Source organism: Oenanthe melanoleuca, chromosome 2 (genome assembly GCF_029582105.1).
Source record: "Oenanthe melanoleuca isolate GR-GAL-2019-014 chromosome 2, OMel1.0, whole genome shotgun sequence".
Lineage (NCBI taxonomy): Eukaryota > Metazoa > Chordata > Aves > Passeriformes > Muscicapidae > Oenanthe > Oenanthe melanoleuca.
In genome coordinates, this window is record NC_079335.1 from 127,562,863 (window position 1) to 127,576,286 (window position 13,424).

The 13,424-nt window shown below is 40.4% G+C and overlaps 1 protein-coding gene across 1 annotated transcript; it reads left to right on the forward strand.

Moving 5' to 3' along the window:
• The first annotated feature begins 5,402 nt into the window (after nucleotides 1-5,402).
• On the forward strand, nucleotides 5,403-12,930 carry SRI (sorcin). Its single transcript, XM_056486107.1, has 8 exons — nucleotides 5,403-5,933; nucleotides 6,525-6,611; nucleotides 9,690-9,759; nucleotides 10,446-10,489; nucleotides 10,883-11,030; nucleotides 11,185-11,298; nucleotides 11,732-11,790; nucleotides 12,509-12,930. Exons 1-8 carry the CDS (start codon nucleotides 5,886-5,888, stop codon nucleotides 12,533-12,535), a joined length of 597 nt encoding a protein of 198 aa, XP_056342082.1. The 5' UTR covers nucleotides 5,403-5,885; the 3' UTR covers nucleotides 12,536-12,930.
• Nucleotides 12,931-13,424: the final 494 nt, after the last annotated feature.

The window sequence follows — 13,424 nt, forward strand, 5'->3', positions numbered from 1 at the left end:
AATTTCTTTAGGCTCAGGAATACTTTGGCTCCTATTAGAGGTGAGCACTGGGACCCAAGCAGCTGCTCCCACAGCTGGTACCAGAGGCCTGACTAGGTGAGTTCTGCTTCTACCTTTGGTAGAACTTATATTTGATTATTGTAAAAAACAGGTGTAGGTTATACAGCAAACAAGCAAGAGCTGATGTGCCTGAATTAGAAGTAGCAGTGTGACATCTAGTGGGCTCTTTTTGGGACAGCAATAGGCTTATTCCTATTTAGCAACTTATAAAGCTCACAGACCACAGAACATTCTGAGTTGAAAGGGACACAGAAGGATCATCAATTCCAACTCTTAAGTGAATGGCCCTTACAGGGATTGAATTCATGACCCTGGCGTTATTAGCCCCATGCTCTACCAACTGAGATAATAGGTTTCAAGAAATTGAACAAAAGAAGCAAAGAAGCTAATACAGAGAACAAAGAAAACAGCCACAGAGTATACAGGTGGGGAAAAAATATTTACAAAAGCAAGAGGTGGAGGAAGTTTTGTGTTCATTGCTATTGCTTTCAGAGTGTACTCAATTATAACTGACAGAAATTGAAAACACATCCTGTGTTGGCCACTTGGGGACGTGTGTTGCAATATTTGAGGCATTTTGAACACACACCCCATGCTGCAACAGAAGTATTAACCAAAACAAGCAGCAAGAGGAGACATCGTGGTTAGGAAAGTGACTTTTCTCCACAGAGTGCAACACACCTCTTTCACTTCCAGTATGCTGAAACTTGGGATTTCCCCAGATGCTAAAAACTCTTGTGTCATAGGTGGTAGTGGGGCACTTAAAACCTAAACTTAATTTTCCTGGAGTTGTTTACTTCCATGTCCCTTCTGCTACGTGAGTCACATGCACACCAGCCCAAGACGTTTCCCCAGTAATCTGGCCAGTCTCATTGACTATGGAAATTACAGATCAGCAAACAAAAATTAATTCTGGTAGTACCACACTGGTGTCGACTCATCCAAGCACTAGACATGGAGAGAATAAACGCTATCTGCCCAGATTCTCAACAAATTTTGGAACTAAGAATGAGAGCTCAAATGGACATCAGGCACCTAATGGGTGACAATCATAGAATTCGGACACCTGACATCATTTCTATGCTATGTATGCTGGTTTTGTGCCCAGAAGTACTGTCCCTGTCTCACCACTAACTAATCAGCTGGGAGCTAATTTCTCACCTTTCACCACGGGGAGTGGTGAAGAGGATAATGCCTAAATCGTCAGGAATATCCCTTTTGTAGCTGGATACCCATGACACTGCTTCAGAAGAATAAGGCTTCAAAGAAATTCCTTTCCATCTGCACTGGGAGATTTACTAGCCTTTGCTTACCATCCAGCTGGTACAGCAGAATCTTAACCTTTCAGAAGGTAAAGCAGCAGAATGTATATTCTGATTTATATGAGCACATCTATGCCAGCACATAGGACTGCAGAAAGTGTTGTACAGAAAGAATCAGATGCCTTATTGCTGAACTCGTTCTGTGCTTCAATCCTTTATACACAGTTCATTTTCATATTCTGGCTTCTCTCCAGCAAAAACAGACACCCGAATCCTGACCCCATGTTATTCAACAACATAATTAAAATACCTTGCATGACTTGTTTTGGTTGTCATCAATCTGTTTTAAATTATCCAAGCTCTTGGAACTGAAGGTTTTGAAATAAGGTATGTGGACAGTAAAGGAATAAAGATCAGTTGAAAAGTGATATGCAAAGTAAGCAGTGCTGTAAATGTCTTTTTCAAGTCACAGGCACATATCATTGTTATCATCAGATATCTTTATATTGTAATTATATCTTTAGATAAGACCATCTTGGGAGCCATCTGACTGCAACATACCAGATCTAAGAAATTAATGTCATTACTGAAAAAATGCATTTCAGCTTTTGTTCTGTAAAGAACTCGCCTGGGGAATGCACAAACTGTTGTATTTATAATTAAATGGATGTGGTAAATTGTGTTATTGTACTGAATTGAATAAAAGCTGGCTGTTAGCATCAAAAAATCTCAATATCAAAACCTTACTAGATGAACCATCCACAATTAAGGTTATCTTGTTTTAGGTCTGCAGTGATATCTTGCTGATGCCCAGGGAGTGATGAACAATTTCCAGAACTCTGAACACAGACAAAACAAAGAAGGGAATGAGTATGGAGTAATGGGAGTTGATGACCTCTGAACCATCTATTAAAGAAGTTGCAGCTGGGAGAGAAAAGTCTGGAAGACAGATAAAGTTGCAGAAAAACTGAGGTAGCTCAAACTGGATGACTAAATTCTATAGAAAATTTTGTTCTCCGTATTCTCTGTATCTATAAAGTGACAGAAATGTCTTTCCCTTGTCCCTTATCCTTTCAAGTAAATTATGTGATGAATCCAGCATAAAACTTGGTTATTAAAGGAAATCCTGTACAAAATACTTAGGTATAGAACTGAGCATAAATAATGTACATTAAATAAAAAATGAAAGGGTGGCATCAAAGAGAAAAAAAAAGTAGCAGAACACAGAAGCGCCATTTCTTTGGGCACCAAGTCAGGCATTACTTTAGAGATATCTGGTCTGTACTATATTTATTTTTCCACTGTTTAAAATTATGCCTCTTCTCAAGTATTGCAATTAAAAGGGTGACAAGATTATTTCTTGGCCTTCCTTAAGCAGTATACTTATTCCAAAATTTTTATCCCCTCAGCTGTGCTAAGTAAACACGTCAAGAAAATTGAACTTTACACTTTAATGCCCTGTCTCCTCCCTAGCTTTATTGCAGTTGTCAGGAAAGCATGACACCTCAGCACACCAGCACCAAGCTCCCAGCCACTACACCGGATGGGAACGGAACTGGCAGCACGATCCAGCTCAAGGCTTTCAGTTCAGGGTGACCCAATTCCCACACCATGTGTGAGCTCATGTCAGGACAGATGCACCCAGACCTAGAGGCAACAGAAGTAGAGCAGATGGGCAAGCAGAAAGCCTGTGGCTTGTCATGGGTTTATGCTAGCCTTGGTTCAGTGTGAGGAAGCATGGCACACACAGTAAGTGTGACTTGTGACCAGAGTTTAAGGCAGTAACACTATTACTGTAGCTCCATCCTGAATTCTTTCTTAAAATCCTATGAAAAAGAATCCAGAAAAAACAATGGAATGAAAACTGCTCCCATACTTTTCCCTTTCTAAACAAAATTATTTTACCTAGGCCTTTTCTTAGGAAAATATAGTGAATTATTAAAAAAAAAAACAAAAAAACAAAAAAACAAAAAAAAAAAAAAAAAAAAAAAAAAACAAAAAAAAAAAACAAAGGGGAAAAATGGCAATAGCACTAGCATCCCATGTTGCTTGACTTCAATCTTCCCACTAGAGGGACCACACACCCTTTGAGATCTGCAAAATCAAAAACTATTCTACACAGATTTCTTACTGGTGTGTTGATATGATATGATATGATATGATGAATGTATCAAAACTTAAAAGGTTACCACAGCTCAGGAGCCCTTCAGAAGAAGGCAGATGCATACTCTTAATCTCCTCAAACAGCCTTCCTTTGCAGCCTTTGTTTTCCTCAGATAAGGAATAAGCAAATGCACCAGTGAAAGCAAAATGCCTACCCAACAATCCATTTAAAATACATCCTTTGGTTACATCTGTCCCCTAGCTCTTTTGCTCATGTATATTTAAATACAAATAATCTTTCAAATGCTAACTGCTGAGAGCAGTGCATATATATAATATATATATATAATATATATAATATAATAATATATTATATATATATATATAATATATATATATATATATATATTAAATATATATATAATAGCTCTCCCTAGGAGACGGAGGCAATTCTATGTTTGGTAGTGGCAAAGCCAGCTCAGATGAAGCCGTGGCCTTTCTGGCTGATGGTGCTCCCAGAGGTGTTGGGTGCAAACCACGGGCTGTACCTGTGCCACCTGCTGGGAGGAGGCTGCTGGACCAGAGCTGGTGCTCTCCAGATAACCCCAAAGCCAGAGCAGCCCCCAGCTGAACACCAAAGGGCTCCCTCAGTTCAGCAGGACACAGGCATTCCTCCAGCTCCTACTCCAGAATTTGGACCTACAGACCCAAAAAGAAATTATACCCTGCTCTCTGCCTTTGGGAACAGGGGCAGGTGGTCAGATCCTGAAGAAAAAGCAATGGTACTGTTATAAATGGAAATGGATTGTTCAATTTGTCCAATTAATCAAACAACAAGATTAAATGTAGCAGCAATTTATTAATAGCAACAATTGTATATAAATGAATACAATTAAAAATATTAAATCCATAAATTTGAGTAAACACAAAATTTGGCAGTAAGTAATTTAGTATAATTGAGGTTCGAATAAAGCATAAGCAAAACCGACTGGGGGATACACCGACCAGGGGTACGGGTAATACCATACCTAATTAATCAAGCCAGAAATCTCACCTATATACTATATGCTAATACATATTAATACAAAATCTTCTAGGAAGCCTCTCCTAGTTTTTATCCCTAAAATCGATGTCACTATGTTGTGTTGGCCATGCTTCAGCAGTGGTTGGGGGTCTCTCATCCTTTCGGGGGTCTTGTTCCCAATGAAGGCTCTGCATCTTCCTCAGTGTTCACTGTTTGACCTTGCAGGTAAAGCAAGTGCACTAAACCTAGAGTTTTATAATTAAGCATATGTTCTCATAACAAGCCTTGTCCAAGTGTGCAGTTCCTGGGATCATCCCAATTTGGCCCATTTCAAGGTCAAAAGTTTTATTTCTAGTACTATTATCAGACCTACATCCTTACTATCCTTTACTCCCATTGAGCATCTTGAGGATGATTCCATCTGCTTTGTTTAACCATTTCCTTTATCCTTTTTGCTTTATAACAATTAAGTACAATTCTATTTATTCTAAAGCAACAGTTTTGCTAATATAGTTACAATTTAATTAGCACGAATTATAACAGTAGCATAGGGGATGGGTACAAACACGTAAGGACGCGTCTCGGGACACACGATAGAGATGCACGAACTGCTGAGTCTATGAGGCTTGAGGCCTTTTGGAAAATGACGAGTCAGTGGTTCTGAAATAATCTGGCATCAACTCAGCCGATTCTCCGGCGGACATGCCGGGAGCTTTCCTGTCGCTTCAGTGGGTCAAAGCTGCCACAGAACACCGCTCTCCGGGAGCGGCAGGCCCGGGATGCCGCGGGAGCGGCTCCTCATCCGCTGCCCGCGGCCGCTGGCTCCGGGGCACAGCCGCCTCATCCTCCTCCTCCTCAGCGGAGCGCTCCCGGCCCGCGGGTGTCTGAGGGCGGCAGCCGCTGGTGACCTGAACCCGCTTCTCCCCGCGCCGCCCCAGCGCCCTCAGCGCTCCCGGCCCGCGGGTGTCTGAGGGCGGCAGCCGCTGGTGACCTGAGTCCGCTTCTCCCCGCGCCGCCCCAGCGCCCTCAGCGCTCCCGGCCCGCGGGTGTCTGAGGGCGGCAGCCGCTGGTGACCTGAGCCCGCTTCTCCCCGCGCCGCCCCAGCGCCCTCAGCGCTCCCGGCCCGCGCCCCGCACGGCCAGACCCACGGCCCGGCCCGCCCCGCCCGCGCCGGGAAACGCGGCCCGCGGCTCTGGGCTGTACCACCGTGCCGCAGGGGGAACTCGCAGGGCGGCAGATCGGAGGGCGTGGTTCCTCAGCTCCCGACGGCACCGCCCGGCACCGCCCGCTGCCCCGCTGGCGGAAGGTCGCTGCTTGTCCCTCCCGGGCGGTGGCGGAACGCGGGCTCCGGGAAGGGCCGGGGCTGGGAGTCGCCGCCCTTCCTCCGTATCCGGGTGGTTGCTCCCGGGCGCAGCCGGAGCCGGTGCCAGGCGAAGATGGCGTACCCCGGGCAGCCGGCGCCCGGCGGGTTCTACCAGGGCGGGGTGAGCGGGACGGAACCGCGGGGATGCGGCCGGCGGCCCGAGCCGGGGGAGCGGCGAGAGCCGGGCCAGGCGGGGAGAAGGGAGGGAGGGAGGGGGCACAGCCGCCGCCGTGCTGCCGCGGCGAGAGCCGGTGCTGAGGGTGTCATTCCTTGATTTTCACTTCAGAATCAGTTTTATTTAAGGATTGTCACACTTAAGGCATATTCTTCCATGTATTTGCCATAGACATCTCTTTTCCTCAACTTTTCTGAAGTGGAAAAACAATTTGCAGTGTTTTTGTATTTCTTCAGCACGCCGTTTTCTGCTAGGGGTAAAATCATATGAAACCTGGGTGAGATAGACCAGGCTGTATCTAGATCAGTCGATTACGATTACTCCTGCAAGGTTTTACGCTGGTCTGCTTACATTACAGCACGTTGTTATATCAGCACTGAAATTAAGGGTTGGTTTGGGGGATTTTTTAGGAGGAGTTTCTGTTTTGGTTGGTGTGACTTTTTTTTCCTTTTTTGCGTAGTGTGTACGTAAAAACATAAGTTGATAAGTACAGATCCTTAACTGAGTCACTTATTTAATTCTTTTTGGTTTCCAAAGTATGGAGGAGCTCCAGGAGGACCTGCAGCATTCCCTGGACAAGCTCAGGATCCTTTGTACGGTTACTTTGCTGCAGTAGGAGGGCAGGTAAACTTATAAAATGTTATTTACTTCTTGGATTTTTTTTTCCTGGGGAATACTCTCTACCTTTGCATGGAGGAATGCCTAGTGTTTGCAGTGAGAAAAACTGGTGTTTCTAGTTAAATCCATAATTGTTTTACTTAGCCTATTTGGTAAATATGGCTGTATTGGTCTGTGTTATGGCTGTATACATACAGGAACTATAGAGTTTGAATAATGCTGTTAGTTTCTATATTATATATGTAAACACATATATACATACACAATCATAGGCATGTATGCTCTATTTCCTATATAGGTATATACACGGAATATATAGATGCATGAAGTTTTGTAGCTGAATTGTGACTCAGGGCTGGTGAATGCTGCCAGGTTTAGGAGAAAGAAAAGAGAAACAGTGGAAAGCGTGGGCTGTGGAGGTGGCCTGGCTAAGAGCAGGAAATGCAAAAAGGAAAGAGGTCATTACATGATCTTAATAGACTCACAAATGGAAAAGCTGTCATGGGTTGTGCCAACATCTGGGTTTACTGGTAATGCAGAGTGGTTATTCTTTTAGAGAAAAGGCATTCACAACTTTTTTTTCCTTCCCTGTCATTCTGCACTGCATTTTTAGTTTCTTTCCTGTAGTTTTGTTGCATATATTGTTCCATGTACGTTACTAGAAATAAGTGCTGTTTGAACTGTATCACAGTTTAGGAGCAATTAAGTTAGGTTTATTGAGCTGAAGTTCCATGTTTGTTGACTGTATTATAGCTATTTATTGCACACTTGTAGGGTGTGTGCAGATCTAAAACTCTGCTCTTGCATCTCTTATCCTCAGGTAGATACAACCACAGCATGAAAATTTTCATTCAGCAATGTTAGCAATGTTCAGATTCCCACCAAACTTGGATTAGTTTTGTTCTCTGTGTTACACTTCTGAATTAATAATGCATTTTGCAGTCTATGTCTTACTTCTTTCTAACTGCTTTTGAAAATATTTAGACCATGTGTTTTTGTAGTAAAGGAGAGCACTGGAATGACCTCTGTGTAGTGAGGCCTTTCTGAGAAGGTGGAGCCCAGAGCTGAGTTCTGCTGAATGTGCTGACAATTTTTCTGCCAGCTGAGATGCCTCTGTGTGCAGGTGCCACCTGGATGTGTGCCAGGAATCAGCAGTGGAGCCAGTAACTGACTCTGGAGAAGTGAATAAGCTCCTATTGTAAAGAGAAAGGGAGGTAGCAGCAAAGAGGATATGGCATTGTGGAGAAGAGGTGACAGGAGCTGGATCTCAGCAAAACATAGACCATGCCCAGGTTTCTCGAGTGAGGCATGGATACTGGAAGCTGGGGAATCAGTGGGTTGGTGGATATGAGCAAGTTAGACTTAAGAATAAATACTTAATACTCTGAAATTCTTTCTATTTGTAAAAATCATTCCTTACTGAAATGAACTGGGTAGCTTTTGAAGTTGTCCTTGGAATCTGAGGTGTCTGTTTCTGGGACCAGTGGCTGTGCAGAAGTAAAAACCCTGTAAGGAGACAGTGAAATGGAACAGATAAATTATCACTTGCTTTTATGGCCATTCATGCAATTCTGTAAAAAAGCCCATCTCAGTTATCCATATGTACTTATTGTAGAATTAGTATGTTTTAGGTATGGTTTGCTGCTCTCTGTCTTGTTTTTATGTCTAAATAATAGATAATATTTTCTCTGAGGTTTCTTTGAAGTAGTTAGTGACAGGGATATTGTCTTTGAATTGATGAATTAGTTTCCTTTGTTTACAGAAGAAAGTAAAAATATTTCAAAAGTTTCAAATCTTTATTCAATTGAGTCTGTAGGAAGTAATATTTTTTTTAGTCTGTTTGCAAAGCCCATATGCATTGTCTGGTTTCACCTGCATATGTTCTACTAGAAAAACCAAAAATGGAAAGCATCTTTTTGGTAATGTTAATCTTGATTACAGTCATGCTTTTCTATCTTCCTCTGTTTTAAAGGTATGCAGTTTCTATCTTTATTTCAGAAGATACAAGGCCTTTGAAGACATTAATTACTTAATATTAATGGCTATTTCAAATGTCTTTTTTTTTCCCTTGTGAATATGAAGTATTAAGTGCATCTGTATAATTAGACCGATGGAGTAGATAGGAAGCAAATTTGTGTTTAGCTGCCATTAACTTTACATAGAATCAAAACATTGTTGCCCTTTTTTTTCACACCTTTTCAAATATCTTTTAACATAGAACTGCTATTTCTCTTATAAACAATGATACTTTATTTCTGAGAGCTATCAGGCTGTGCTGTTCCCACCATATCATTCAGAAGCATGTCTCTGTTCTAGAAAAAAGAGCTTTCAAAAGTGGGTTTAGAAACATTAGGAAAATGCTGTAGCCAACAGAATCATAGAATATGCTGATTTGGAAGAGACCCACAAAGATCACTGTGTCCGAGTCCTGGCCCTGCTAAAGACACCCCAAGAGTCACACCAAGTGCCCAAGTGTGTTGTCCAAATGCTTCTTGAGCTCTGTCAGGCTTGGTGCTGTGATCACTCCATTGGGAAGCCCATTCCAGTGCTCAACCACTCTCTGGGTGAAGAACATTTTCCTGATATCCAACCTAAACCTCCCTGACTTGGCTTTTCATCCTCTAATGCTTTACAGAAGTGTCATCATTTTTTATATCCGGAGACATAATGTTCCATTCCTGAATGAGATTAAATTAAACTCTGTGTGAACCAGACTTCATGTTGGGGATGTGAGGAATAAAGCTTAGAACTCCACCTCCAGTTCTGGCAGCTCATTGCTTTCATGCTTTGGCATTTTTTTTCTTTATTCGGTCCTGAGGAGGATTTGTTGGAAGTGAGGCATTTTCCAAGCCATGTAGATAGGTATCTTTTCTGAGTTTTGTTTTTCTTTCGAAGTTCTTTGCTTTCTACATTCATTTGTTCTGTTAGCAACTTAATCTTTCAAAACAAACAAGAATTTTTATATTTGTGAGTTATGAGGATGTCTTGAGAAGGATAACTAATTGAATGGAAAGGGAGTGGGTACTGGGAGTAAGCAGCCTGGGAGAGAGTATTAATAGCTGATGCATCTTCTGTTACTGAAAGGATGGACAAATAGATGCTGATGAGCTACAGAGATGTCTCACCCAGTCAGGGATTGCGGGAGCATATAAACGTAAGTTAAAAATTTCAATAAACAAGCAAATCTAAAGCACACTAATTCTTCCTTTTACTAGAAAGTTGTGCCTTCTGCAGAGCTGGGGCTTTTTCTTTGCATGGCAAATGGGTTTCCTTTCTATATCTTGGACATGTAAATTCTCTGTATTCAGCACTGTGCACCAAGGACTTGCCTTCTCGACCTCCTTAGTTCCTCACTCTGCTGGGCTGTGGAGTTAAAGTGGTTTGTTTTCTTATGGACAGACAGTTCTTGAAAAGGTGCTTTGCTTTGGGCTGAGCTTTGATATTGACCAAAAATCTGTGGCAGGACTCCTCTGCTGGGATACTTCCTATTCAGTTTACAGCTTCTGTGAGTGAAACTATCTTGCTCAAGTGGTATCTATTGGGGGGAAATGTAAATGACCACTTTGAAACCCAAAACTGTTGTGGCTTAAGATAAATGCAAGTTAATTTTAAATATAACTTGAATTGCCTCCAAATTGTTTTCTGTCAGTTTTTCTAATAAGTAATGGTTCTTACTTGGATCAAAAATATGGTATGGTTGTATACAGGGGAACAAATTACATTATAATATATAATCAGTATATAATTTAAATTTATAATAAATCTGCAGTTTTATGTTTAGACAAAACTGAAGATTATGCTCTTAACATAATTTGTTTTTCCTTTTTTTAATTTTAACAGCTTTCAACTTAGAGACTTGCAGACTTATGATCTCAATGCTGGATGTATCCTTTAGTATGAAATGTAAACATTTTTGCATTATGTAAGCTAAGATGAGAGAGTGCCAAAACATTATGTAGCAGGAGGTAAAAGATAAATGTGTCAACAAAAGCAGAATTCACAAAGAGAAAATAGCTTTAATAGGTTTAACTGGGAAGAAGTGGGGAGAGCAGATTCTCTGAGGTTCTCTGACCTTAGGTTTTGGGTAGTATTACCTCCATCTGTGCTGGGGGATGCTTTAGTTAGTTTTCTACAAGATAAATTAATAATAGTAAAATTGTATTAATATTGGCCTTCAAGTAAGAGTTTTTAACTACAGAGAGAATCCTTTTTTGTTTGTCACTTTTTGTTGGTGGTTTTATTTAGTTAAGAAATGTTTTTCTTAGCTTTGAAATCAGAGGGATATGTCTGGCACCCTGGGATTTAATGAGTTTAAAGAACTCTGGGCTGTGGTCAATGGCTGGAAGCAACACTTTGTAAGTTTTGACAGTGATGGAAGTGGCACAGTGGATCGTCAGGAACTGGAGAAAGCCTTGATGACTATGGGTAAGTTGTGAAATGTTGTTGCTTCTGACACTGAATTACACCGTTTCCCAGTTATCATCCTTTACTAATTAACACATGATATTGCCAATGAAAATATATTGGATTTTGCTAATTTACCTGTCTTTTCAAAATAAGACTTTTTATTTTCAAATAGGATTTAGACTGAGCCCACAGGCTGTGACTGCGATCACAAAGCGCTACAGCACTCAAGGAAAGATTGCATTTGATGATTACATTGCCTGCTGTGTGAAACTCCGAGCTCTCACTGGTATGCTGGATTCTTGTTTCTGTCATCCCCATAATGTATTTTTGTTTAATAAAAAACCTGGTGATTTACTTATCTCAAGTTCGACTTTGGCATACTACAAAAGAAGTTTCTATCAGTAGTCTACAGACAATTATAGATCAGGATTTTTTAAATTCCCATTAAAAAAAAGACTTTATACTAATGCAGGGTTTACTCCAGAGGCTGGAAGAGTTATGTTGCCAAAATTGGGACTTTATTAACAGAACATAAAAGGTTGTATATGGTAAATACAAAAATTTAGAATGGGAAACTAAGTCTGGAATGAATTGCAGTATTCTTCATCATGTTTGTTCTTCATGTGACTTGGGGAATTTTAGGAAAGTGCTATACACTCTAAAAATGCAGTTTAATTGTAATTCTTCTTACCTAGTTTCTGTTTTCTTAATTTTTGCAGAATGCTTTAGAAGAAGGGATACAACTCAGCAGGGTTTTGTGAACTTCCACTATGATGATGTAAGTAAATTTTAAGGAATCTTAAAATTCCAGGATAAAACAAAAGAAAAACTTAAGACAATCAGTAATATTTTGAGTTTGTGCCTGTCTTCCCTACATATACAGTGAGAACCCAGAAGTTCTGGGGCTTGTTGAGTATTGTCTCAAAAAGCTTCCATGTATTTTACAGAGTTCTATAAAATGTTCTGTACTTTTTTCTGAACTTCTGCCCAGTGTGATTCAAGAAAATTCAAGAAGCTACATCACTTGCTAGCATCACTTTTCTGTGATCACTTTCTTTCTTTTTTTTTTTTTTTCATTTTTTTGTGTTAAAACTTGGTAGGCATTTTTCCTGGGAAAAGATTGGTGGAGGTCTGGTGGGAACAGGCACCAATCACACTCAGGCTTATGGGTCTTGTGTCCTAGCCACATCTGTGCAGCAAAAAGAAAACACTAGATTCAAGTCATCCTGGATTTGGGTTTTTTGAGGTTTGGGGGTTTTTTTGGAGTGGAGGGAGGGAGGACCATGTGTGCTAGTTTTTATTTTTGTTGTTGTCATCATTAAGGAGATGCTTTGCTTTGATTAACTATTTGCTTGTTTTGATAAGCATTTTAAAGCTTTACTATTTATGGGCTGAATTTCTTTACAGAAAAGTGTAGTGACAGTGAGTATTGTAGGAGAAAAAGTAAAAAACTCATTCTTTGCCATACATCTAATAAATGGTTATTCTCTTTTCAGTTCATACAATGTGTTATGAGCATCTAAATCAAAAGGAAGCAAGACATGGATGATCATGATTTAACATTCCAGTATGTGTTTTGCTTTGCCAAGTCCTCCAATGTATCTCAGTATTGGAAATTGCATATTTTATGAAGGTGTTGCTTTACACAGATTTTTTAGTCTTGATAATGGATATAAACTACTCATGTACTGTTGTCTTTAACTTCCAGTCTGTGATTATTAAAGATGCTTTTATTTTCATAAACTTGCAGTTCACTATGGATAACTCAGATCATGTAAATGGTAAGATTTTCAGTCATGTGTCTACTTTTTTTCCCATGATTCACTAAAATCAGTTTCTGGAGTGCAACTTACCTTTTTATGACTTAAACAGTAACATGTATGATTTAAGAGGATACATATTTTCTTGTCCTTGACAACTTAAGACAGATATACAAACTGAAAGGGCTTTTGGTAATTTTGCACTGGTCTGTTAGAACATAAGTTTTGATTACTTGCTTTGCCAGCTCTTTTGAAGATGAAGCCTGTGACACCATGCACTGAGTGTAAGACTACCTGCTAGAACTTCTTGTAAGCAGGGATGCAACAAAACATAGCAGAGAACTCTTCTAGCCTTGTGCTCTGGTATTTTGTTCCTGTGGGCTTTGTTCCTGTAAGATTCTTGCTGTGTTTGTGTCACTACATAAAACACTTTTAAACATAAAAAAGCTGTGTTGTGTCCATTTGTGAATCAACTGTCCTTTCACAGACAGACAGACTTCAGTTCCATGTAAGTGAATGTTTCTATCTCCTCCACTTTAACCCCTAGCAAGTGGCCTTCATGCCTCAATATGCCAACTGAAAGACAAGGGCCAAAAACCACTTGGAAAATTCTTGCCAGGTTACTCTTTCAGATCACAGCAGTAGTTAACAA

Excerpts from the sequence above, each read along its gene's own strand:
- SRI (XM_056486107.1), top strand. The coding sequence starts at position 5,886 with ATGGCGTACCCCGGGCAGCCGGCGCCCGGCGGGTTCTACCAGGGCGGG. Across the intron at positions 6,612-9,689 it reads TTGCTGCAGTAGGAGGGCAG|GATGGACAAATAGATGCTGA; the intron begins GTAAACTTATAA and ends TGTTACTGAAAG. Across the intron at positions 10,490-10,882 it reads TTATGATCTCAATGCTGGAT|AGGGATATGTCTGGCACCCT; the intron begins GTATCCTTTAGT and ends CTTTGAAATCAG.